Raw genomic sequence first — 24,696 nt, 5'->3', positions numbered from 1 at the left:
CCTCCCCCCTCCCCCCCACCTTTGGGGCACCACTGTGCTATTTGCTGTCTGTTTTTTGTTTCTTCTTCATCTGTCTCTAGACAGACTCTTATGTTAACTGATTGGAATCTTTGTTCTGTTTTGTTTTGAAATTTTGATGGAAAAATTTCTCAAGATGAGTTTGCTCTCTCTGGCCTCATTTGGAATGACTACTTGTTTACATATTTTCAGAAAACTCCAATTCTCTTGAAGTTCATATTTTATCTGGTGGAAGCAAGCTTCAGATTGCTCGCTCTCAGCTTCTAGACAGTGGGACCTACACTTGTATTGCCTCAAATATAGAGCGAAAAGCTCAGAAAAGTTATGTGCTTTCCATTCAAGGTAAGGCATGAGAGTACAGTGAGCAGAACTGGTTAATAATTGGTTGAGTATGACACTGTGTCGGTACTAGAGACAGTGAAATAACACAAACCTGTAGAAAAGTGGAGAATTCGGACCATTATTTCTATCGTCTGCAACCAGTGAGGAAAAAATGATTAGAGGCTTATATACTGTTAGTCAGAAATTTGCATGAAAAAGAATATTCTTAACCTCTGATTGTAGGAGAACTTGAAAGCAGTTGGGAAGGCTGTGTGTGATTGCTGCTGATCGCATCCTTCCTCCTGCTGAACACTGAAGCTACATTGGTTGATTGTGTGTGGAGCACCACACATGGATTCAGAAGCAGTGATACCGGTTGCCTTTTTTGCCATAGCAAATAGGAGGAGACAGCAAAAAAAAATACTGGCAGAATTTCCTTATGAATTTTTTTTCCCCACTCAAATGAGAAACTTTTATTTGTTATGGAATTGTCTCCTGCCTCGCTGCATGTCACCCTTATGCTGCAAGTATCTTTATTTTCCTCTGTTCCTAATGACTCATCCCCATTAATTGCTTGCTCTCAGCTTCTAGACAGTGGGACCTACACTTGTATTGCCTCAAATATAGAGCGAAAAGCTCAGAAAAGTTATGTGCTTTCCATTCAAGGTAAGGCATGAGAGTACAGTGAGCAGAACTGGTTAATAATTGGTTGAGTATGACACTGTGTCTGTACTAGAGACACTGAAATAACACAAACCTGTAGACAAGTGGACAATTCGGAATTGTCTCCTGCCTCGCTGCGCGTCACCCTTATGCTGCAAGTATCTTTATTTTCCTCTGTTCCTAATGACTCATCCCCATTAATTGCACTAGTTCCCTCCCGTGTCCAATAACATGCCCGTTGTATAGCATCTCCGGCTTTCTGCCATCATCCCTTCCCATGCTGGCAGTTGCTGGTTGAGGAAGAAGAGGCAGCATCAGCTGTAACCTGAGTGTGCTGACACACCCATGTGTGATAGCTGGCCATCAGCAGTCCAAACAAAACTAGGAACTGTTTGTCATAGTGCTTGTTCTTTCGGAGTGCTGTTTTTTCTGTGTCCCCCTGCCTGCCTGCCAGTTTTTCCCCAAGTTTAGGAATTGAATATCAAGCTGCTCGTTTGATCAAATGTGACTGAAATTGCTTGAAATGCTCAAAACTTACTAGTGGGACTGACAGTCTTGACTTGATGGATAGCATGACTGTCATCCTTGTTCTTTAGGAGAACAGGCTAAAAATGGCTACTGGTTAGGATGGAGTAAGTGTGTGTCTGTTAACAGGAATATGATGGTCTTGATGCAATAGAGCATTTGACTGTGCAGTAAGCACATGCTCAAGAGTTAAACAGGCATGTAATTGTTACAGTGCATTGTAATGTTTACTGAAATGGGATTTTGTCATAATATTGTACATGTTAGCATTGTTTGAGCAGATAACTAGATACTAAATATAATGGCAAAGATACATGCTTTTTTATAATTTTGTAAATTAGCTGTTTTAAGGAACATGGCTTTGAATTTATCTTCGCAGAACCCCCTCTAGAAACAATATAATCATATACTTTCTAAACTAGATTTGAATGGAGGTACTGCAATAAATGCTAGTACTCATGAGTTACTGCAGTGTAACTTTTTGTAGTTTAGATTATGTTTCTTGCTGATGAATCTTCTCTTCCCTCCATCATGCATTTCCAGTTCCTCCTAATATTGTTGGCTCTGAAATGCCTAGTGAGGTCAGCGTCCTCCTAGGAGAAAACATCCAGCTTGTCTGCAATGCCAATGGAGTGCCCATGCCTGTTATGCAATGGCTTAAAGATGGAAAAACAGTTGCCAGTGACGATTTACAAAGAATAAGGCAAGCAAAAATAATCAGACGCTGCATTCTTTTCTTGTATAATTTTAAACCTCAGGGGGCCCTAAAGAGGGAGCATGAAAGAGGGCCCTAAGGAGGGAGTGTAAAGAGGGCCTGAGTCTTAGCTTAGCCAGGTTAAGAACATCACCTCTGTCTTTAGCTTCTCTAAATCTAGTATACTTTGTTACTACTTTGATTTTTTTAATTTTTTTTTTTTGTACAGAGGTAAGTATATGATAGCTATTCCTTTCTCAGTTAATAAGTTCCATTAAAAGTCATCAGGTTCACTAAAGTTTATTAAGGTCAATAAGTTCCATTAATTTCTTTTGGAGGGGAAAGATCTGAGGCATGGAAATATTTTACTCTTGATGCTTTTCATTATGGGTTCTTCAAAAGCCTGATTGGAATTGAATCCTAATACAAGGTTAAACAGGACATCTCTAGGAAAAACTTCCTAGCCTATCTCTAATAACAATATTTTGCAAAAAACAATGGTTCTCTCACTGAATTCCCAAGAGGATAGAGGTAGTTGATTTAAATGTACAAAACTGACTGTTTATTTGCCAGGTCATAGGAATAAGTAAACAAACCCACTGTGATTTATGACCTTCCTTGTAGAGTAACTCCAGATGGCAGCACATTAAACATTTTCAGAGCTCTCAGTTCTGATACAGGAAAATACACTTGTGTGGCTACTAATCCTGCAGGAGAGGAAGACCGAATTTTCAACTTGAATGTATATGGTGAGTTTTCACAGACATAAAACTGAAATCTGGTCCATAATCGTATCTTTGTAAGCACTTCCAAGAGAGGGCCAAGAAATGAATGCCTGTCTTCAGTGTAATACTACATGCATGTGTTTCCAATTTCATGTACTGTAGATATCACAGTATATTACACAGGATGTTCTGTCAATGACAAAATGATTGAAATCACTGTTAAATATGTTTTGGGATAAACAAATTAATTCCTTTTGTGTATTTCATAATAGAGGAGTTCTGCTTATGGTGATTTTTTTTTTTCTTGTAGAGAAAGATACACTTGGGTCTGATTTACTATGATACTGCTTTTTTGTTGTATTGTTTATCTTCACTAATTCAAATCAAAGTACATCAGCTAAAACCAGAGTAGTATGCTAGGGAACTAATAGTTAAAGGTCTCCCCTCCCCTGAGAAATAGTTTATTTAGAGTTTAAAAGAAAAATGATAGAGTTTTGGATTAAATTCTTCTCTTGCACAATTTGACATACGATAGTATGTCAAAATACTAAAGATAGTATGTCATATAAGATAGTGAGCATAACTCTTCTTAAGCAGTATAGAGAGTGGACATTTTAATTTGTGAAAAATGTGCTCATGAAGTACAATGACTAGTGTAAAAGAGTGAAGAGTTCTGCATAGGGCAGCGTTTCACAGTGGTGTAAGTGTCTGTCCCAGTTATACAGAGACTCAGAATCAATTGGAATACAAGCAATGAGCAGAGTAACAAGAGATGACCTTTGATATAATAAATAACAATACTGAATGACCACATGACATCTTTTTGGGACAGAATGGCACTACACAACAGCGGAGACTTTTTTGATCAGTTTGTATTGGTTGAGGTTCAAGCAATAACCAACTTAAATGGTCTTATCTATGCAACTGTCATGGTGTGTGATGGGATCTTAAGTCAGCCAGAGCTTGGAGTGGCATGTGGCTGAGCCTTCTTTACATAGTGAGTCCCCTCTTGCCCTCAAGACCAAGGCTTTCAAACTAACCTATAAAACCAAAAAGCTCCAAAAGCAGTTCTGTTAGAATAATCAGCCAGAATACTTAACTAGGCATTCTGAAATTTTCTATGTTTAAAAATTAAGTCAGCATATACATCTAGAAGTTAATAAACTAACTTCTCTCCAGTATGATTCTAGCTTTCACTTAATTTAAGATTTATTTAAGGAGGTAAGTTTGAGTGACAGCAAACTACCAAGTCGCATCTGGCCCTTAAGTGGTTTAGCCCATCCCCTCTAAGGCTTCACCACTTGTTCCTTCCTGCATTGTCATTCTCTCCCCATGAGCTTCAGGCTCTGAGCTCCCTCTTGTTTGCCGCAGCCTGACAAATCAAAGAGATAGTTCTACTATCATTCTAAAGTGCATCTGATTTTAAATATGTAAATGGAAAATTTATTAGTGCTCAATGTTACTGTTAGAGGATTTACTCTTTAAAAAAATGGGGATCTTGTTATTGAATTGCCTGTGGGGCATTAGGTGCAGGATTTCCTGCAAGGTAACACATGTGGAATGATTTTAAGAGCCGGTTTTAATATCTTCCTTTTCAACATTTACAAAATGTAGTTCCTCCAACAATAGCTAATAATAAAGATGAACCAGAGGACCTCACTGCCCTTTTGGACACCTCCCTAAATATTGAATGTACTGCTACTGGAACCCCACCACCACAGATAAACTGGCTAAAGAATGGCCTTCCTCTGTCTGTCTCCTCCCAAATCAGGTTGCTGTCAGCTGGGCATATTCTCAGGTTGGTTTTCATCTATTTTAACTAGCTGTGTTTTCTGTTCTCTTTTTGCTATATCAGCATAATTTTGCTAGTACTTTTGAAAGCAAGAATAAAATTTGATCCAAACCATGCCATAATAAAGATAACGTATTCCATTTACAGCTTGCTTAAAATGATTTTCTCTTTAGACTTGCCCGAGTGCAGATATCTGATACTGGTGTGTACACTTGTGTAGCATCTAACAGGGCTGGAGTAGACAACAAACATTACAACCTTCAAGTTTTTGGTGAGTTTCTCTGAAATGCTTTATGTAAAGGGTATTATTTCTTAAACCTAATATTCAGTTTTCTTTCTCACCAACACAAAGTTGCAGACAACCACAAGTATATCTTATATAGGTAATCATTAGGGAAACATTAACTTTTCAAGGTGGGTTTTTTTTTTTTAATGGGAAGTGTTTTAACCCTAGAAGAGTCCTTACTTGAATTGGCACCCATAAGGTGTCACAGGTTTTTTAGGAATAATAATAATATATAATTTCTAAGTGAATTTTAACACGTGCTAAACATGAATGTAAGTGGGGAAATGCAAAAGGGTAGCTGCATCCCAACTTTTTGTATTCAGAATTAACATCTGGCTTGTACTCTGTATGAATCAGATCTTTGTTTCTCGGCAGTTCCACCAAGCTTGGATAACGCAGGAGGAACAGAGGATGTGACTGTAGTAAAAGGCAGTTCAGCTTCGATGAAGTGTCTTACTGATGGCACTCCTGCCCCCACTATGTCCTGGTTTAAAAACAGACATCCTTTAAGCCTTGGAGCTCACCTGATGACAAGTAACCAAGGAATGGTCCTTCATTTTGTAAAAGCAGAGATTGGTGACACAGGCAAATACACTTGTGTAGCATCCAATGAAGCTGGAGATACCAGCAAACACTTTTCCCTAAAAGTGCTGGGTAAGTGTTAACCTTTCAGTTGAACAAAATGCGAGCAGTAAATGAATATCTACTCAGGGCAACAATTAAAAAAATCTCGGGGGGGGGGATAAGGAGTATTTTGAAGAAACATTTACTGTGATAAATGAGAGAAATAAGGAAATGGAAGATACCTAAAGATGTGTAAATGTATAATATAGTATATATTTTTTCCCAACGTTTCCCAAGTAGTGAAATATGCTATAATTAATAGTAAACTAATTTACAAAGTAATTTGGTTTAAATTAATAACTTTGGTTAGTAGAAGCTTGACAAGATGATAGCACAGCTGAAGGCACAGCTGAAGGTACAACAGCTAAAGGGCTAATAAATATATTCACTGATATTATATATTTTACTGGGATTATGAAAATATTTTCTAACTAATAATTGCAACTCATAAAATACGCAAATTAGTAGACAGAGGCAGATGGAAATTACGTGAGATACTCAGTGAGTTCATGACACAGTCAGATATAATACTAATGTAGACTAATTCTACAAATTCTAACCACAAGGCGGTGGTATCAAGTTTTATAGGCTTTTTAAATCAATAAAGAATACAAATGTTTTTCCTTCCACAGAGCCGCCTCACATCAATGGCTCAGATCAACCAGAAGAGCTCTCTGTCGTCATTAACAACCCTCTTGAACTTCTCTGCATCTCTTCTGGCATTCCAGTCCCCAAAATCTCATGGATGAAGGATGGGCGCCCGCTTCTGCAGAATGATAATGTTCATGTCCTAAGAGAAGTCCTTCGAATAACCAGTGCTCAGGTAAAGTATTTGTTTCAAAATAGGCTCAGTTTTGCAAACCCTAGAGGACTGCGCAGAACTGCCTGCTATTAGGACCATCCTAAGAGATGTCCTAAAAAGCCTCTATAAAATCATCCACCTGCATTTGCGGTTGGAGAATATATTTTTCAAGCCTTGCCCTGGAGTTTCCCATACAGAAAAAGCAGTAATATTACAGGTTGAGAGTGCCCAAGCACTTCTGTCTCTTCTGAGCATTATTACTTCAAGTTCATTTCAAAGTTCTGTAATTTTTTTATTTATTGGTGCTTCTTGTTACAAAGCAGAACAATCAATGCTAGGAACTCATCTTTTTCTGGGGTTATTTCTCGTTTCAGACTGTGTAATCTGTTCATGTTCGTTTCCTACCTATTTAACTCTTGTTACTATCTCTTGCTTTTCTTGTGTTTTATAGTTCCTCCTCAGCTGTTCTCTTTCCGTTAGCTCGGATTTTCCTAATATCCATTTGTTTCTCACATGTATAAGCCACAGGTTACAGAGAAAAGCTGCATTTGCAGTCATCTGTGTGCAAGTTAAGAAAAAAAATAAACAAAGACAATAGAAAGACTTTCAGATGAATTCACACGATAAAAGAGTCCAGGGAAAAATAACCTTTAAAAACCTGCACCAATAAACTAAGACTGTATTCAGCTATGGACAGCCAGACTGAAGTTCACCAAACAGAAGTGGGACAGGGCTCGGGTCTGATTGCTGATCGTTTTGTTTGTAAAGCAAACGCTTCTTGTCTTTACAATGAAGAGTTTACAGGAAGGAAAAAGCATAAAGGTATTAATGAGCATCTGTGCACAAAAAGATTTCCTTAGTACCCAGAACTGACCCTTGCTTAGATGGGTACCTATAGCCAGTTCCATCTTTATTGATTACCTGTTGCAAAAAGCATCACAAAGAGAAGGGTTCTTGCTGGAGACACATTATCCAGAGAGATTTTATGGGGTCCTGCAACTCCTAAGCCATCTCTGTACAATCCTACCATGGTAAAATGAAGTTTTCAAGAACTTCATTAATTTATTTTCAGGCACTCCTTATTTATTGTGTTTGTGTTTAAGTGCTGCCTGTTATATGTTGCTGTCAATTTTACATTTCACAGTTTTTATGAATTGTTCCCATATTCTGAGGTTTCTGCTGAAGTTGTTCGTGTGTTTCTAGGTGGAGGACACAGGAAGATACACGTGTTTGGCATCTAGCCCAGCAGGAGATGATGATAAGGAATATTTAGTAAGAGTGCATGGTAAGTTTAATTTAGGAAAAAAAATTATTCCTTCAAACTGTAAACTACTAAGGTACGTATCAGTATCTCATTTAACAAGTTACATGTTACTAAAGAAGAAATATTATGTGTTTTGAGAAAGTGATATTACACCATATGATCATAATTAACATTTCTGAATAAGGGTAACTACTCTGAACATGATACACAATTAAAAGGGAAAGTTCCACCTGATGCAACTGATTTCTGTTATAATTCCAAGTCTTACATTTTGAATACCTAGGAAGGTTATAGATACCAATATTCAGTTGGACTGAGTTTATTGTGCTTACTGAAAAAGGATGTGAAGTATACTGATATCTATGATCATCATAGTTTTTCAGTAGAAAAAGGTAAGAAATGTATTTAGAAATGAATACGTAAAATGTAATGACAGTAAAGGAAGTATAAATGGGATTTCTGCAGTTCTACAGTATGCCTTGGGTTTCTTCTTGAAGATTATAGCTCCCATGTTTATTGATGAACGGTTTATGGAACTTCGGTGATCTCTGCTCTGTCTGGCTTAAATGCTGGTACTTCACTGAGAATGGACTTTAATTTCTGTCACAGTAGTTTTCAGTGTGTGACTTAAGAAACAAGTTCACCAGTACAAATGTGATGTATTTAACACAGGTATTGAAAAATAGAACTAATTAGTGATACTGCAGCTTTGCATTTATTTTAAAATTAAGAAATACATTGGAAACTTTCAATTAATAATTTTAATGGTAGCTCATATGTGTGGTGTTTATTTTTTTCTTAATTTTTGTAACAGTTCCTCCTAACATTGCTGGTACCAGTGATCCACAAGACCTCACCGTGTTGCAGAACAGACAAGTTATACTGGAATGCAAGTCAGATGCTGTGCCACCTCCAACAATCTCATGGCTTAAAAATGGAGAACTTTTAGAGGTATAGTGGTTACGTTATTTGTACTAGTCTTTTGTTCCCTTTATTATTTTACACACAGTGCTTGAGGTTTCTTATTCTGCTCACTTGCCCCTTCAGTGCAGTCCGAGTTACGGTGCCTTGAATTCAAGAGAAGCTGAGTAGCCCCAGTACAAATACAGTTAGTCCTAAATGAGTACCTGAAGCTAGCAAGCATGTGAAGTGGCCATCCCGCTGTTACTTGTTCTTTTTTCCTTTAGGGGGATCCCTTGCTCCTCCTGGATCCTCTGAACAATGCTAGAAGCCTTCGGTATACTCCTGAATGGCTTCCCAGGAAAGGTAGCTGAGAAAAGACTACACTATATGTTTCCTTTGGGTATATTATGCATCCTCATATTCTAGTAGTATTTAGAAAGGAATTAAAATTCTTAACATTGGAAAAAAAGAAAAAATAATGGGTTGCTAATCACCACAGTTTTGTATCAAATGCATCTTTTTCACTCAGAATTCCATGTAGTGTCATGTTAAGGCATTGAGTCTTTGCTGGTTGAGAGACAATTAGCAAGATGAGGGTGGTTTATACAGAAAGAATTTTTTACTTTCCATCCTCTTCCTTGGGATCACTCAGAAACTAGGTGCTTTCCAATTGAACAATTGAAGTTCAGTTATTAATTGAACTGAGTTAATTGATAATTTTCCCTCAATTGATCTTTATTCATTAATAAAGAGGAAACAAAGTCAGCTTATGAATTGTCTCTCCCTTAACTGTAGTCCATCAGTAGTCTTCACCTGAAGTTCTGCTTCTTTGCTTTCCTTCTGACATGCCATTCCTCAGACTCTCTCTATTGTAAAGTTAGAAGAATGAAATATTAGTGGAAGAAGTGAGAATATGGTGGGTGATTATGTCTTACTAAGTGCTGCTAGGGAATGTTACCTTGAATATAGTACAAGAACTAGCTAGAAACAAGTTTAACAGAAACACTCTTCTTCTGAATGGTTAATTCTTTAATTGAGTAGTGATTTTCTTTTTTTTTTTTTATGAAAGCAAAGTTGAACAAGGCTTGGAAGTTAAGTCTGTCAATATTTTTTGCCTCAAGCTTGTGTTTTAAAAGCAGTACTTAAAGAATATAAACCATGAAAAGAAGCCACTGTTACGAATACTCACCAGAAAACAAAGCAATAGAAGAACACTATGATAGACATATGTACTCAGCTGATAACCTGTGAATTAACTTTTGTCTCCTCTTACCTCATGAATTCATGTCAGTATGTGAGGGCTTAGGGCATCTTGGTTAGTCAGTCCCCTGTCTTTTGATTTATAATAGAAAAGAGAATTTCAAGCTCTAGAGTTAGCTCTCCTCCAGCACTAAATTTAAGTTATAAATTTAGTTCAGACATGGCACTCTTAATTTGTCATGTGTACTTTAAGTAGCAGACTTAGGTTTATTCTGTTCCCTACCATCCTTTTCATTCTTCAGCTTAGCTTGTATAAATATATACTCCGGATATCAGGAAAACTTTAGTGTCCTCCTGAGTGCCTGGTTGCTTTCTCAACCTCAAAGAAATGTAATAGCCTACTAATACTAAGCAGCTGGGAAAGAGCTCTCCCTGGGTGTGGAAAGAGAGGTGCTCTGTGGCATATCATCCTCCTTATCTTGGAAAAATTGAGGTTTCACAGTGACAAGAGAGGATTGGAGAAAGTCAGGTTTTCAGGCTGCAGTGTTACTTCAATTTAAATATCATCACTACTTTTTGTGAAACAGCCTTATGGTGGAGGGTGTCATTCCTCCTGGTTTTGTTGTCTTCCACTGTGCAGATTTTGAGGTCTACTCTAGACCTCTGTATGCTTAATGATGTAATTGTGCAGCACCACCATTTTTGGTAGCAGAACTATAGAAGGATCTAGCCTCTAGCAGCTTTGGAGTCCTTGCACTCTTCATTGATTTGGAAATGCACGTTGAGTGTTAAGAAAAGTAGGTAGGAGCATCTTGACCTAATCTGGCTTTATTTAAACACTAAAAGAATTGCTGAATTTGTATTTTTTCAAAGATGGGTTTTCTGACATACCTTGAGTAGTACATAAGGATTAAATGATAGCTTCATTGCCTGTCTTTTGTCATCTATATGCTTCTGTGTTTAGAAACTATAGCATAGGCTGCGTACTCAATAGGAAATACTAGTTATTACCCAAAATCTGACTGTCTATAATCCACTCTGGTGGTGAATTATCTCCCTGTGAGGCTCCAGCACTGCTGTTTATTCTGCATTGGAAGACTTGCTGAGTTGGTGCCTAGTATGAGACCTGCATACTAGGGTGCTAGTGCAGAGAAGTGCAGAACCAGAGGAGTTTCACCTATCTGTTGTAGTTGCTATTCTCAGATCTTTTAGCCAAAAGAGCCGATGGGAATGTCAGCTTTCAATTTAATCCAAAGTGTGGGTAGCACATGCTGGAAAAGTTTGAGTTTCTGTTCTTTTTCTACTGTTTTTTATCCAGTCAGTTTTTTGAACATTTGTAGTTGATATTACTGTCAGTCATTTGTGCAGATCTGATCCAGACTGGTTGTGGTAAAAAAGTTTTTATTTCAAATGGCTACCTAGCAGGTGCTCTAGAGTCGTTGTAGAGCTGAGAAGAGTGGTATTCTCATATTCAGCAATGCTGGCTAGTAAACTTAGTAGGCTAAGTTTATGCTGGCTCCCACCTGATCAAGACTGTGATGTTTGAAGAACAGTGTAGAGAAACTTGTATTTCTTCTGCCTGTAGTGCGCATGGATTTTCAAATAAATAAATAAATTCATCATGTGCTGTTAGCTGCCCCTTTCCATAAAAACTCAAATGCCCTTTGGTTATGTAACCCAAAAAAGCTGTCTTATTCGGGCACAAGTCCAAGTAGGGATTTCAAGGAAGAACCATTAATCAATGATAAGTTTTTAAAACTTTGTTTACCCTGTTATTTTCATGGATGTAAAAAGCTAAGCCAGGAATGAATTCAGTCCCCAGTTTATCTTTGGCCTTCTTTCATGGCTTTTATGACTCTGTAACGAAAGAATGTTCTATCTTCATAAAGAGAACAATGGTAAAGTTAAATTTGTCAAACTCTCTCTCTTTCCCCTTAGGGAACTCCTCGAGTTCGAATCCTATCCAATGGACGATACCTGCAGATCAATAATGCTGACCTCAGTGATACAGCAAGCTATATGTGTGTGGCAAGTAATATCGCAGGAAAAATGACCAGGGAGTTCGTGCTGACAGTACACGGTAAAATCATGGATCCAGTCTTGTGCATTTTGATCTTTGCATGGTATTTCTGCAGGAGTTCAAATGGCAAGAAAGAAGCATTAGTAGTCTCTTTCTAGCCAAGTGTCGGCCACTTAGGCTGTGTCTAAACTGTGGGACCGTGTGTATTACCTCGTGTGCCATCATCTGAGTCTGCAGTTGTCCCCCACACTAAAGGACCTGTTGGGGACTCACCAGGGTTCCCTCTCCATCTGTCTGTGCTTTCTACCAATGGAGGATGCTGTTGCATCCAGCCATCGTCCTGATACACAGTCAGGATACACCCAGATCCAGGACTGAGAAATGCTCTTGGACAAATTTAGAGAAATTCTTAAAAGCATTTGACTGACACCTTGGGGTACTAGGTTTCATAGCTGGCCTGGCTACCAGTTTTGCAAGTTACTTGAAAACTGTGGCTGCTTCTCTGCACCTGTAAGCAGGAGATAGTAGGAAGATAGGGCTTGAAGGGCCCTATGCATCTTGATACCTGTCCTGTACTACCATAGGCCTGAGTTTCATTTTAAACCTATTTATTTTCTCACCTCTAGTTTGAGAAGCTATTCTATTCTCACACTCGGATGACGATAAGGAACTTTTTTCCTATTTCTATTCTGTTCACAACCCAGTCGTATGTACCTGCATTACACTGTGCCCCCACAATGACTGTCCTTACTGGTCCAATTAAAATTCTTTTTTCTCCTTAATTTATAATTAGGAAGCAAGGGTATCACCACAGCCTTATTTTGCTGAATTAAATAAGCTGAACTCTTTTATTGTTTTAGCTATATGATAACCTGTTACTGCATCTGTTTTCATGTGTTTAGTTTCAATCGTTGCAGCATAAAGTTTTTTTCTTGTATCACCAGCAACTTTTCCTTTTACAGTGGCTCCTACAATCCAAAGCAGTCCTCAGACTGCTGTTGTGCATATAAATGCTTCTGCTGTTCTGGAGTGTGTTGCAGAAGGAGTCCCAACCCCGAGAATTACATGGAGGAAGGATGGGGCTATTTTTACTGGAAACAATACGAGGTATTGTCCAGAAGTCTGCGTAAATATTCTTCATTGTTTTTTTAAGAATATGTTAATTACAGAAAGCTTAATTAGACAGCTATGACTTGTAAATTAGTTCTGTTTTCACAGATCAGAACTAATATTTGTACTATAATCTTGAATAGACCCAAATGTGGAAAAATATGGTGATAGAAACAGTAATACAAAGTTGTTGTTCTACAGAAAAGTAGCAGTACCAAAGGTTTTCATCCTTTTGTTGTTAAGAAGGACAAAAAACTTTGACAACCAAATGTAATAATAATTCTTCTGATATTAAAGATTTTGAAAAGTAAACATGGAAGATCTTTGTATTTATTTATATATATATATATGGAGTTTTGGGATGAAGCCAAGCAATTTCATGCAGACCAAAATCTACTTGAGTGTACTCTGTAGGTTCTAATATAAAAAACTTTCTATACATGTTCTAGTGTCAACTTTTATTGTAGTGAATGGTTTCTATCTTCTGATTGTTTTAAGGGGAAGTAGTTTGGCATTTTCTAGAACTGAGCAAATGCTAAAGAATTCAGTTATATTTCAAAGAAGAAAATGTGTAAGCATTAATTAGGGGTTTTTAAGGTTAAATGAAAAACCATAAAAAAGAGCTTTTTGATATTTTCTGCAAATCTGTTATCATTTATGTGGAATCACTATGTAAGCTAGATTCCATAACTTCTCTGGAAAATGGTTGTGCTGGGAAAGAGTGAAGTCAGAGTAAATGCAATAAATGAGAAAACTCTGTGTGCCCAAACTAAGACACCACGTGTTTAGGCTATTTGTTGTGTATCCTGAGTCATCTTTTCCTTCTGCACTACCAGGATAGCCTATGGTTCTGTTGATTGTATAGCAGAAAAAAATATCTGGCTTTGTTTCAGATATTCCACGTTAGAGGATGGATCTCTACACATCCACTCAGCACATGTTACTGACACAGGAAGATATGTGTGTATGGCAACCAATACAGCTGGCACTGAACGCAAACGAATTGATCTGCAGGTTCTTGGTAAAAGTTTTGGGTTTAGATAAATATATGTGTTTTTACAAGTCTGAAGTCCAGTTACGTAATTTTTTTTTTCTGCCAGATCCAATTTTAAGTTTAGCCCCTTTTTAGCTGCTCTGGTTAAAAAAATTTAAAAAAAAAAAAAAAAAAGGAAGAAACTTATGGCCTTAGGAATACAACCCAAATGTTCATGAAAAGAAAATATTTATTCCTTGTGCACTGGAACTAGAAAGACTTGACACGTCCCATGCTACATGTTTAGTAAGTTTACTACTGTCAAGTTACTCTTCATAAAAATCAAGTAAATGTGTTCAGGCAGTTCAGCTCTATGTATATAGGTATGAGGGGTGTGTGTGTACGTGTGTATGTAATTATTCTGAATAATTAGGCTTTGTTTGTCCTTAGTTCCTCCAACTATTGCTCCTGGACATACAAATATTACAGTTACTGTAAATGTGCAGACCACTTTGCCCTGTGAAACCACTGGAATTCCCAGACCAGCAATTAGCTGGAAAAAGAATGGGCATCTGCTTAGTGTTGACCAGAACCAGAATACATACAGGTGAGAGATGTTTTCTTTTCACTGTAGGTTTAAAGTTTTCAGGAATGATTTTGGCACTTTAGAAATCTAGTCATGCTTAAATGTAATCTTGTATAGCCAGCAAATTCAGTGGTCTGATTACCTGAGAAGAAAAGAAGTATTTCAATGGCTTTTACTTTCTTCTTTTCTTTGTTCAGACTTCTATCTTCAGGTTCCTTAGTAATCATTTCTCCCACTGTGGATGACACTGCTGTCTATGAGTGCTCTGTGTCGAATGATGCAGGAGAAGATGAAAGAGCAGTTGAGCTCACTGTTCAAGGTAGACGGGATATTGCTGTTACATGTGTATGCCACCCAGAATTTCTTTGGGGCATTCCAATGTTGAGATGAGATTTTTATATCATTCTTTTATGACACTGATATCTGTAAGTCTCTGGTAGTCCCAAGAAAGTTAAGTTATTTCCAAGAATTCATAAAAATGAAAATGGGCAAGTAACCTTTACACTGATCTTCATTTTTAGTGCCCCCATCCATAGCAGATGAAGCCACAGACCTTTTGGTAACAAAGCTGTCGCCAGTAGTAATTTCCTGCACCGCGTCAGGGGTTCCTGTCCCCTCAGTTCATTGGACCAAAAATGGCATAAAGTTGCTTCCCAGAGGAGATGGCTACAGAATTCTGTCTTCAGGTACTGTGTGTGACTGAAGCTCAGCTGCAGAAAATCAGTGAAAGGGTGCAATTGTGCACTTCTAGAAGTAATAAATTAAATAAATGCAAACAATCCTCCAAACAACCCCTCTCCAATTTCTTAGAATAAAAATATAGACCTCTTAAGATGGATGCTGTAAGAGAGTTTTACTGGAGATGGCTACAGAATTCTGTCTTCAGGTACTGTGTGTGACTGAAGCTCAGCTGCAGAAAATCAGTGAAAGGGTGCAATTGTGCACTTCTAGAAGTAATAAATTAAATAAATGCAAACAATCCTCCAAACAACCCCTCTCCAATTTCTTAGAATAAAAATATAGACCTCTTAAGATGGATGCTGTAAGAGAGTTTTACTGTGAAGACAGGATAGTGGCTGTATGTTGTAATGCACTCTCTGCTGCAGGTGCTGTTGAAATACCTGCTGCTCAGCTAGCACATGCGGGACGGTACACCTGTGTGGCCCAGAATGCAGCTGGCTCAGCTCACAGACATGCCACTCTTCACGTTCAGGGTAAGATGGGAAGCTGAAGAGAAAGTGCGTTCTGTCAGTAAACGTTGCCCATTTAATACATGCGTATGCTGCAGAGTAATGGTGAGGCCAGAGTGGACCATTGCAAGTAGTGTCTTGCTCAGCTGAATTGTCTTGTGGATGCACCGATTATTTACAAAGTCACTACTATGCATGTTACAACTCTGGTACCTTGGATAGAGCCCCCCAGTCCATGCTGCTCTATTTTATTTTTGTAAGATTTTTGTTTCTTTGCTTATTGGTAAGTTAAAATGTATCTGTAATGGCAAATTGCATGAAGTAAGGCCATATTCTATACCCATACTCATGCTGAGCATGGTTGTCATATTTAAGAGCACTTCCACTGAGCTCTTCATAAGGATGGCAGAATACAGCCATTGTTAATTCAGCCTTCTCAGACTCTCAGGTTATGTGATTTTTAGTATCTTCTGTATTTTCTAGCTTTGAAGGTTAAATCTATAGCATTTTCCTTTTTATTTCATTCCACAGAACCACCAGTTATCCAAACTCAGCCAGGGGCACTGGACGTCATTGTGAACAATCCCATTCTACTACCGTGTGAAGCAACGGGTACACCTCGACCCATAATAACATGGCAAAAGGAGGGCATCAATATAATCACAACAGGTATCCTCTTAAAGCCTGTAACTCCAGCCTACTTGCTGTAACTCAGAAACTTATTTTCTCATTTCTGAATATTCAAACTTATATCTAAGGAACCCATATAAGGAACACAAAGCAACAAAAAAGTGTCATACTTTGCTTATATTTGTTTTAGGAAACAGTTTTATGGTTCTTCCCAGTGGCAGTTTACAGATTGCAAAATCAGCTGTTGAAGATGCTGGCACTTACACGTGTGTTGCTCAAAATCCAGCTGGCACTGCTCTGGGGAAGATCAAACTGAAAGTTCAAGGTAAAGCATCTTTTAAACTCTTATAGTGATTTACAGACAAGAAATTTGTGCATGCTTTCTGTTAGTCAAAACACAATTCTGAGCAATAGAAATGGACCTAATGCTTTCCTATTTGATGTGAAGCTGAATAGAGCCCAGGAGGTTTATTCCCTTTAATTGTCTGTCTACTTTAGGATTAAAATATGCTTTTAGGATTATTTTCACTGAGAACTGAAGCGTTCCGTGCTTCTCACAACATCTAATTCTTTTAAAAATTTTCTTAATTCTTTTCAGTTCCTCCTGTTATCAAGTCCCACCTCAAGGAATATGTTGTTCCTGTTGATCAATCTGTCACTCTGCAATGTGAGGCTGAAGGCTACCCTGGGCCAGAGATCAGCTGGCATAAAGATGGACAGCAAATAACGGAGTCCATTAGAAGAAGAATTCTTAGCACTGGTCCGCTGCAGATTGTGTTTGTACAGCCTGGTGACGCTGGCCGTTACACGTGCATAGCGTCAAACCTGGCAGGGTCCAGCAGTTGTAGCATGGAGCTCACTGTGTACAGTAAGTGGGAGTTTTATTGGGTTGTAGTATCAGCCAGTTGCTTGAATTTAGGAGGAACATTACATTTCTTTAACTTAGTTTATACTTTGTTACAAATATTTCACACGTTTCTCTGGCATGCTTAATGGTGGTCATTGATGGAGACAAGAAACAATACAGAAGAGCCAGGCAATGTTTTCTTTGGTCCAGTATTGTATGCTGTTACAGTAGTGCTTGGATAATACATAGAGGTAAATCTTTTTAATAAACATTCTCACAGTTCCACCCAAGATTCGCAGTGCGGAGGCGCAGTACACAGTCACAGAGGACTCCCAGGCTGTTCTGTCCTGTGTGGCTGATGGGATTCCAGCACCAACAATAAACTGGAAAAAGGACAATACGCTGTTAACAGAGATAGCAGGAAAATACCGGGCTGTGTCAGATGGAGACCTCATTTTGGACAATGTTGTTGTAAGTTCCCTAAATCTAAGCTATGACTTGACAAGTTTGGCAGTAGTAAGCCCCTGCTTCTCTTTGTTTTCACCCACTTCTGGATTAGTCTTTGTTTTATTTTGTTTTCCTTTCTTAATGTTCCAAAGTCTTTATAAATGTTTCATTTTCCACTGAGGAGTAAAATATCTGTGAAAAATTTGTAGTGATAAATTCTCAGGAAGGGCAAAAAGGGAGTGTAGGTCATCTTTCAAATTTAGAGGAAGTAAAAGAGTTCAGATGAGCTTGAATGCTGCTGAATGCTTGTTCCAAACCTTTTGAGATTCTTTTATCGTTACAAGTAGTAGTGTTGCGTAGGATATATCACAGTTGAAATTTCCCCAACATTCTTTCTTTCAGCCTGAAGATTCTGGCAGTTACACCTGTATTGCTAACAATGCTGCTGGAGAAGACACACACACTGTCACCCTGATAGTTCATGTACTTCCAGCTTTTACTGAACTTCCTGGAGATATAGCTTTGACGAAAGGAGAACAGCTCAGGTTAACTTGCACAGCAACTGGGATACCTGTACCCAAAATAACATGGACCTTTAACAATAACATCATTCCAGGTGGGTAACACTGGGCCTTAGTGGTCAGTCCATTCTAGAGTTGTTTTCCCCCATGCAGCATTGCAATTAGTTTAGGATAAGGAAGAAAAAAAAACCTAGAGAGAACAAACTTGTTAGGCAGTAATTGTGTGGGGAATATCTTCAGTATTATGCAATCATGCAATTAAATTGTCTCTGAGACAAAACTGTAAGGAAGGTAATTAAGAAATTGTTCCTCTTCTGTAGCCAATAGTGTAACACATTAAAAACGTTCAGTATCTGATGATATTTACTCAGCATCCAATGACTAATGCTATTTCTCTTAAATATGAAGAAAACCTCAGCAGTTCATAGAATGCAGATGCACAAAGCTCGAAATTAAGGGACAACTTAAGTGAATACATGCATGTGGGCAAATGTCATAGCAGTGACTTTTCTGTGCATTTCTGAGGTGTCTCAGAAATGAAATGGCACAGTGCCATTGAGCTGTGTTGCTGAATAGCACTGTAATTCAAACAATCTTACAACATACCAGTCACCGAGATGTATACGTTTAAAATCATTGAAGTAACCCTTTAGTGTGTGTTCTCTCTTCAGCACAATACGATGATGTAAATGGACACAGTGAACTTGTTATCGAAAGAGTATCTAAAGATGACTCTGGTACCTACGTATGCACAGCAGAAAACACAGTTGGCTCAATCAAAGCTCTTGGTTTTGTGTATGTCAAAGGTATGTAAAATAACAGTAGTTGTGGTCGCTATTGGACAGTTTCACACAGCCATCTGTTTTGATAGTAGAATCATAGAATGGTTTGAGTTGGAAGAGACCTTAAAGATCATCTAGTTCCAACCCCTCTGCCATGGGCAGGAACACCTTCCACTAGATCAGGTTGCTCAAAGCCCCGTCCAACCTGGCCTTGAACACTTCCAGGGAGGGGGCATTCGCAGCTTCTCCAGGCAACCTGTTCCAGTGTCTTGCCGCCCTCACAGTAAAGAATTTCTTCCTAATATCTAATCTAAATCTACCCTTTTTCAGTTAAAACCGTCACCCCTGGTATTTGATACCTTGTCTATGGCTAAATAGGAAAAATCAAAACAGGGTGAAATTCACACTTCAGAAAGTCAGAGATGAATGATCCCTACCAGCAATGTCATTAAGGGCATTTTATTTTGACTCTGCTATTTCTCTGCCATGACTGTTTTTTTCAGAGCCTCCAGTCTTCAAAGGGGATTACCACTCTAGCCGAATTGAGCCCTTGGGTGGCAACGCTATGTTGAATTGTGAAGTCAGAGGAGATCCACCTCCAACCATCCAGTGGAGCAAAAAAGGAGTTGGCGTTCCGATTAGCAACAGGATCCGACAGCTTAACAATGGTTCTCTGGCTATCTACGGCACTGTAGTAAGTCACTGGTCTGTTACGATGTGTTTCTGCATTGTACTTGATTAATAAAGGTATTCCAGATCCTATTGTTTTGAAAGAGTGAGGCTAGACATTTAATCCACTTTTGCTTTTACCTTTAACAAATGTTGGTTTAATTCAGACCAGAATTAGACTCAAATTATTGTGACAAAAAAAAAAAACGGGGGGCTATCGTTCTCTCTAATTGTCAGAAGGACTAATCGTTGGTGTGTAAAATCCTGGTCATGCCCAATTAAATAGGACTTTTGCTTTTGACCTTAAAAGAGCCTGGGTTCTACCCAGTCAGGTCAGCCGAAAAGCAATTGTGTTCTCCATGTGCAAACCTCTTAGTGTCTAAATTTCTAATATGAATGGCAAGACCCATTTTATCCCTATAAACCAATGCCTGCATTTTGAAATGAGTTTAAAAACAGCAGCTCCCTTGAGTTCATTCAAATAAATAAAAAAACCCAAAACTTGATCCTCAGAGTAAAGGAAATAAAAAATGGAATAATAACAGTAAAAATAATTCACAATATCAGCTTAATGTTAATAAAAGCAAAATGTTGGGATACTCTAGAATCTAACTGGGTGCCTCTTAAGATCCAGTGCATGCCACGTTGTGTTGCAGAAAATTCATCTACAGGAGTTGTACTGTTAACTGAAACCCTCATTACATGCTGACAGGTTATATGACTATTTGATTTTCATTTCTTTAGAATGAAGATGCTGGTGACTACAAGTGCGTGGCTACCAATGATGCTGGTGTGGTGGAACGCAGTCTGACGCTAACGCTTCAGAGTAAGACTCAAAGTGATAAGTTTAATGCCACTAGATTGGAGCAATAACCTACCTTTGGATAGGTGTATGCAGCTCCTGTTGAAGTTTTGGAGGTTGGGCACTGCACTGTAGGTTAAGATTAATCTCATCTTTCATCATTAATATTTAAGAGTCTAGTATAAGCTAGTGATTGAGGTCAAAGAAGAGAAGCATATAGAGGGCGGATTCAGCCTCATCTTAGAAACCAACTTAGAATGGGGTGAATCACCTTCTGAAAGGGCCTGTTTCTCTTAGTTGACTAGAGAGGATGCCTATACAACTGGATTAAACTAGGCTCTTAACTTTTAAATTAAAAAAGTTATGTGAGATGAATCTCAGCTTTCACTGACAATATTTTATTTTTGGCAGAAATAATATTTTAGAATTATTTTTTCACTAGTGGTAGAATTTCTGAACCTCCCTTTTCTATTATAGCCTCAAGCAGTATGGTTCTGTTACTTATGTCTCAGTTGCCTCTGGACATGATTAATAGCATCTTCCTGCAGGTTTTATGAAAAGCAAAACATTTTAGCAATAAAGAAGACCGTGTGCTCATATAGTCAGGCCTCAATCCCAACTTTGGTCCTCAAGTTGCTACATACTAAAAATAGCCTATCATTGTCATTTTAACTTGCATATGTTTTGACAGTGGAAGATCAACAATAATAATTTTAGTCAAAGTAAACTGACTTAAGGTTTTTTTGCTCTCGTTCTGACCAGATCTTTAATATTCAATACAATGAAAAAAAGTAACCATGTGCTATTGCCTAAAGAAACCTTTCTCTTTCAGGTCCTCCAGTCATTACTGTTGAACCTGTAGAGACAGTTATTGAAGCTGGTGCAACAGCAATGCTGAACTGCCAGGCAAATGGAGAGCCTCCTCCAACCATCAAATGGTCTCGCCAAGGTTATCCAGTTGTGAGCAATGAGAGAGTGACTGTCCTGTCTAATGGCTCCTTGCGTATAGTTTCAGCACAAAAGGAAGATACATCTGAATATGAGTGTGTAGCAAGGAATCTAATGGGATCTGTTCTTATTAGAGTACCACTGACTGTCCAGGGTAGGTGCACAAAATATACAATAATGACTATCAAACTGGTAGATTCCAGCATTAATTGTGAATAAATATGATCAAGATTTTATTTTATCCACATTTTATGGATAAGATAAAAGATTTTATCCTATCTTCCATATATGCATTAGGCACATGCTAAGCCCTGACATGAGATGTCAGTGGGTTTCTACTCATGTAACTTTGTTCCTTCTGTTACACTCATCCAGCTGTGTGAGACGGATGAGTGTGAAGGATTGAGACATAAATAATACTGAAAGGATCTTGAACTAGATCCCGTCCTCAGAACATATATCGTAACTTAATTGTACCTCTAAAGAAAAGCATTTAAGAGCATAAGCAATAACTATTTCAGAGCAGCTGAAGTATTCTCTGAACTGTAGTAAGGTATTTCTGCAGTAATGAAGACATTAAGTGGGTTGGATTTCCAAGTATGGCTTATGGAGTGTATTTTTCACTTCGCTGTATCAATCTAAGAGAGTTATAAGCACAGGCACGTTACAAACAGAGCATCATTTTCCCATTGCAGTGCATGGTGGATTTTCTGATTGGCTTGAATGGCAAGCTTGCAGTGTAACTTGTGGTCAAGGTGTTCAGGAGCGAGTCCGTCAGTGCAACAACCCTTTTCCAGCAAATGGTGGGAGGAGGTGTGAGGGGCCTGATACAGACATACGCAGCTGCCGCAACAAGCCATGTCCAGGTATTTCTTTAATGAATTGGTACTTTTAATGTGCTTTATGTTAAGTGCCCTAACAGTGAACCGTTATCACCATGGATCTTCGTGACAGATTAATTTTTCTAAGAAGTTGGAATTCATTTTGACTTTTGTGGAAAGGAGGAGGAAATTTCAATAAGTACTGCAAAAATATTTTTTAATTCAAACTGAGGGGTTTTCTGTTTCTTAGTGGATGGCAACTGGTCAGAGTGGGGGCTATGGGAAGAGTGTTCAAAGAGCTGTGGACAAGGTAACAAGACCAGAACCAGAACCTGCAGTAACCCACCAACTCAGCACGGCGGGAAGCCCTGTGATGGCAGTGCTGTGGATTCAGTCATGTGTAATATTAGGCCTTGCCCAGGTAAGAGAAGAGTGGTTTAAAATTAATTGCACAAGGGGCTACCCATATAGGTTTCTTTTTTTCTCCAAACCTGAATTCTCTCAGCTTGTTTCAAAATATTAAATTCTGAAAGAATTAAACTCCCATTTTTTTGTTTTAAAATTGCTTGTAATTTATTGAGTGTCCCTAGTTCTTGGAAATAGAAGTCACAAAAGTAAGTGCAAGGAATATTTTCAGCAATTTCTCCCCCCCCCCCCCAAACATGTTAATTTTTTATTTTGATGTTTTCCAGTACTTGGTACCCATGTTCTCACAGAGTAAAACTCACTGTTCTAAACCTATTCTGCAAAGCCAATTAAAATAAATTAAAACCCCAAAACCACCAACTATTAAAAAGCCATGTAAAACATGATAGTTAATAATTTAAGACATTATCTGTATATTTTCCTCTGTTATTTTAATTTTCAGCCACATCTTTCTCCTGATGAGCTGAATGTTCAGGTTTTCTTCCTGTCTTTGTGTAGTACTTCCCACATTTGACAGGTTGTAGTTTATTCATCTTCACCAGTGGCGTGTTTCCTTCTACACTATTTTTATTGTATTGATTTTTCCCTTTTTCCCTGGCTCTGCTACCACCACGATGCCAAATGTTCATGCACTGGCCTGAGATTAATTTCTCTAGATCTTGGCAACAAAATCAGTTCTGGCTCCTGCTTACTGGTAGCCACTGAAGCTGTGTGCCAGCTTTTAGCTAGCATGCCCCTTCCCCTGCTGACTTCTTCAGCCTAGCACAGGACGGACAGTCAGAGCCAGGTAACTTATGAAAACACCAGATTTGATCAAGTGTTCAGTTCTGTTGTTCCAAGATTGTACTGAGGTGAAGTGATGTATTCAGAAAACAAAAAGGAAAGAATTAATCTCTCTTTTGGAAACTGTTGATCTGTTTCAGCTGTTGCTCAAGGCGAAGGTTTTTTCAGGGGCTTATTCAGAATATTTCATTTATTGATATTAAACTACGTAGCTTTTTTGCCTTAGGCTGTGGAGCTGTAATTTCAAGTAAAAGCAGCTGTATAGTTGAAACAGTTTTATGGCTGTGCTGCCTTTGCAGTTGATGGTGAGTGGAGTTCTTGGCTGCCATGGAGTCCTTGCAGCGAGACTTGCGGGAAAGGTAGTCAGATACGACTGAGGCTCTGCAATAACCCTCCTCCTTCACATGACGGATCATACTGTGAGGGGTCTGATGCACAGATGCAGGTTTGCAACAAGAGACGCTGCCCAGGTAAGATGTGTTGGACACAAAGAGAACAACGTCAAACTTGTCACTTCCTTTCCAAATTCTACTTAATTTATATCGAAAGCTTTCCAGTTCCAAAAGTGTAGTCCCTGAAAAAATTCCATTTGAGCCTTTTATTTTCACTGGCCCCGTCACTATCTTTAGCATCCCTCTATAGACCTAACATACGAGATTTCTTCTCCTATCCTCGTCTCTCTTCTTTTACCCTGCCATTGTGCAAAAGCAGCATTTTAAATCCTTGGCAGTTAAATTAAAGGTTTCCTAAACATTTCTTTTTTAAAAATTTTCTTAGGTTCTGTAATTCATTTATCCTTTTCTTCCACATTTCAATGAGTCCTTCACGACTGGATAGGAAAACTCATGTTTTTCAAGTACGATCTCCGTATTTGGCTGAGTGCAGGGATAACGAAGGGAAATTTCATGAAGTGGAGTGTGCAGCAGTTCAGACTAGATCTTTCTGGCTTCATGCTCCATTTTGCATGTGCCGGATCCTATGCTGAGTCCCCACTGTAACTATCAACTGGTAGAAGAGAGAACTGACCTTGTGGTAGTCGAGCAACTGAGGGCTCGATGTTGCACATTTATCTGGCTCGATGTGCTGCTGCTGAGGATGCTATTGCTTACAGCTAGTTTATTCTCAGCCACCAACTCAAGTGCTCACATGGATGTACCCATAACAGTTTGTGTCTCCATGTCTTGGGAGATCAAAGACCCTACTACTTAACTGCTTAGACCTGGCTCATGTGAGATAATTTAGTAATAACTCCTATAAACAGCTGAGCCAGTAAATCAAAGGTTGGTTAGGAAGGAGGGGGGAGAAGGTGGTGATGGTTACATCT

The 24,696-nt window shown here is 38.5% G+C and overlaps 1 protein-coding gene across 1 annotated transcript in view; it reads left to right on the top strand.

Moving 5' to 3' along the window:
• Window positions 1–24,696, top strand: part of HMCN1 (hemicentin 1) — a 209,654-nt gene that overhangs the window by 162,238 nt on the left and 22,720 nt on the right. Inside the window, exons 64-91 of the mRNA XM_009275892.2 lie at window positions 211–360; window positions 2,071–2,230; window positions 2,846–2,970; window positions 4,561–4,744; window positions 4,912–5,009; window positions 5,400–5,678; window positions 6,281–6,471; window positions 7,654–7,735; window positions 8,529–8,665; window positions 11,756–11,897; window positions 12,800–12,944; window positions 13,841–13,968; window positions 14,371–14,527; window positions 14,704–14,825; window positions 15,028–15,192; window positions 15,613–15,720; window positions 16,228–16,365; window positions 16,517–16,651; window positions 16,925–17,194; window positions 17,454–17,644; window positions 18,023–18,236; window positions 18,813–18,947; window positions 19,427–19,617; window positions 20,337–20,418; window positions 21,227–21,496; window positions 22,038–22,208; window positions 22,414–22,584; window positions 23,672–23,842. Coding sequence (XP_009274167.1) covers window positions 211–360; window positions 2,071–2,230; window positions 2,846–2,970; window positions 4,561–4,744; window positions 4,912–5,009; window positions 5,400–5,678; window positions 6,281–6,471; window positions 7,654–7,735; window positions 8,529–8,665; window positions 11,756–11,897; window positions 12,800–12,944; window positions 13,841–13,968; window positions 14,371–14,527; window positions 14,704–14,825; window positions 15,028–15,192; window positions 15,613–15,720; window positions 16,228–16,365; window positions 16,517–16,651; window positions 16,925–17,194; window positions 17,454–17,644; window positions 18,023–18,236; window positions 18,813–18,947; window positions 19,427–19,617; window positions 20,337–20,418; window positions 21,227–21,496; window positions 22,038–22,208; window positions 22,414–22,584; window positions 23,672–23,842 — 4,512 coding nt within the window. The remainder of the gene's footprint in view (window positions 1–210; window positions 361–2,070; window positions 2,231–2,845; window positions 2,971–4,560; window positions 4,745–4,911; window positions 5,010–5,399; window positions 5,679–6,280; window positions 6,472–7,653; window positions 7,736–8,528; window positions 8,666–11,755; window positions 11,898–12,799; window positions 12,945–13,840; window positions 13,969–14,370; window positions 14,528–14,703; window positions 14,826–15,027; window positions 15,193–15,612; window positions 15,721–16,227; window positions 16,366–16,516; window positions 16,652–16,924; window positions 17,195–17,453; window positions 17,645–18,022; window positions 18,237–18,812; window positions 18,948–19,426; window positions 19,618–20,336; window positions 20,419–21,226; window positions 21,497–22,037; window positions 22,209–22,413; window positions 22,585–23,671; window positions 23,843–24,696) is intronic.

This window comes from Aptenodytes forsteri, unplaced genomic scaffold, assembly GCF_000699145.1.
Source record: "Aptenodytes forsteri isolate BGI_AS27 unplaced genomic scaffold, ASM69914v1 Scaffold289, whole genome shotgun sequence".
Classification (NCBI taxonomy): Eukaryota; Metazoa; Chordata; class Aves; order Sphenisciformes; family Spheniscidae; genus Aptenodytes; species Aptenodytes forsteri.
Note: the sequence above shows the minus strand (reverse complement) of the source record. Positions and strands in the feature narration are given on the sequence as shown.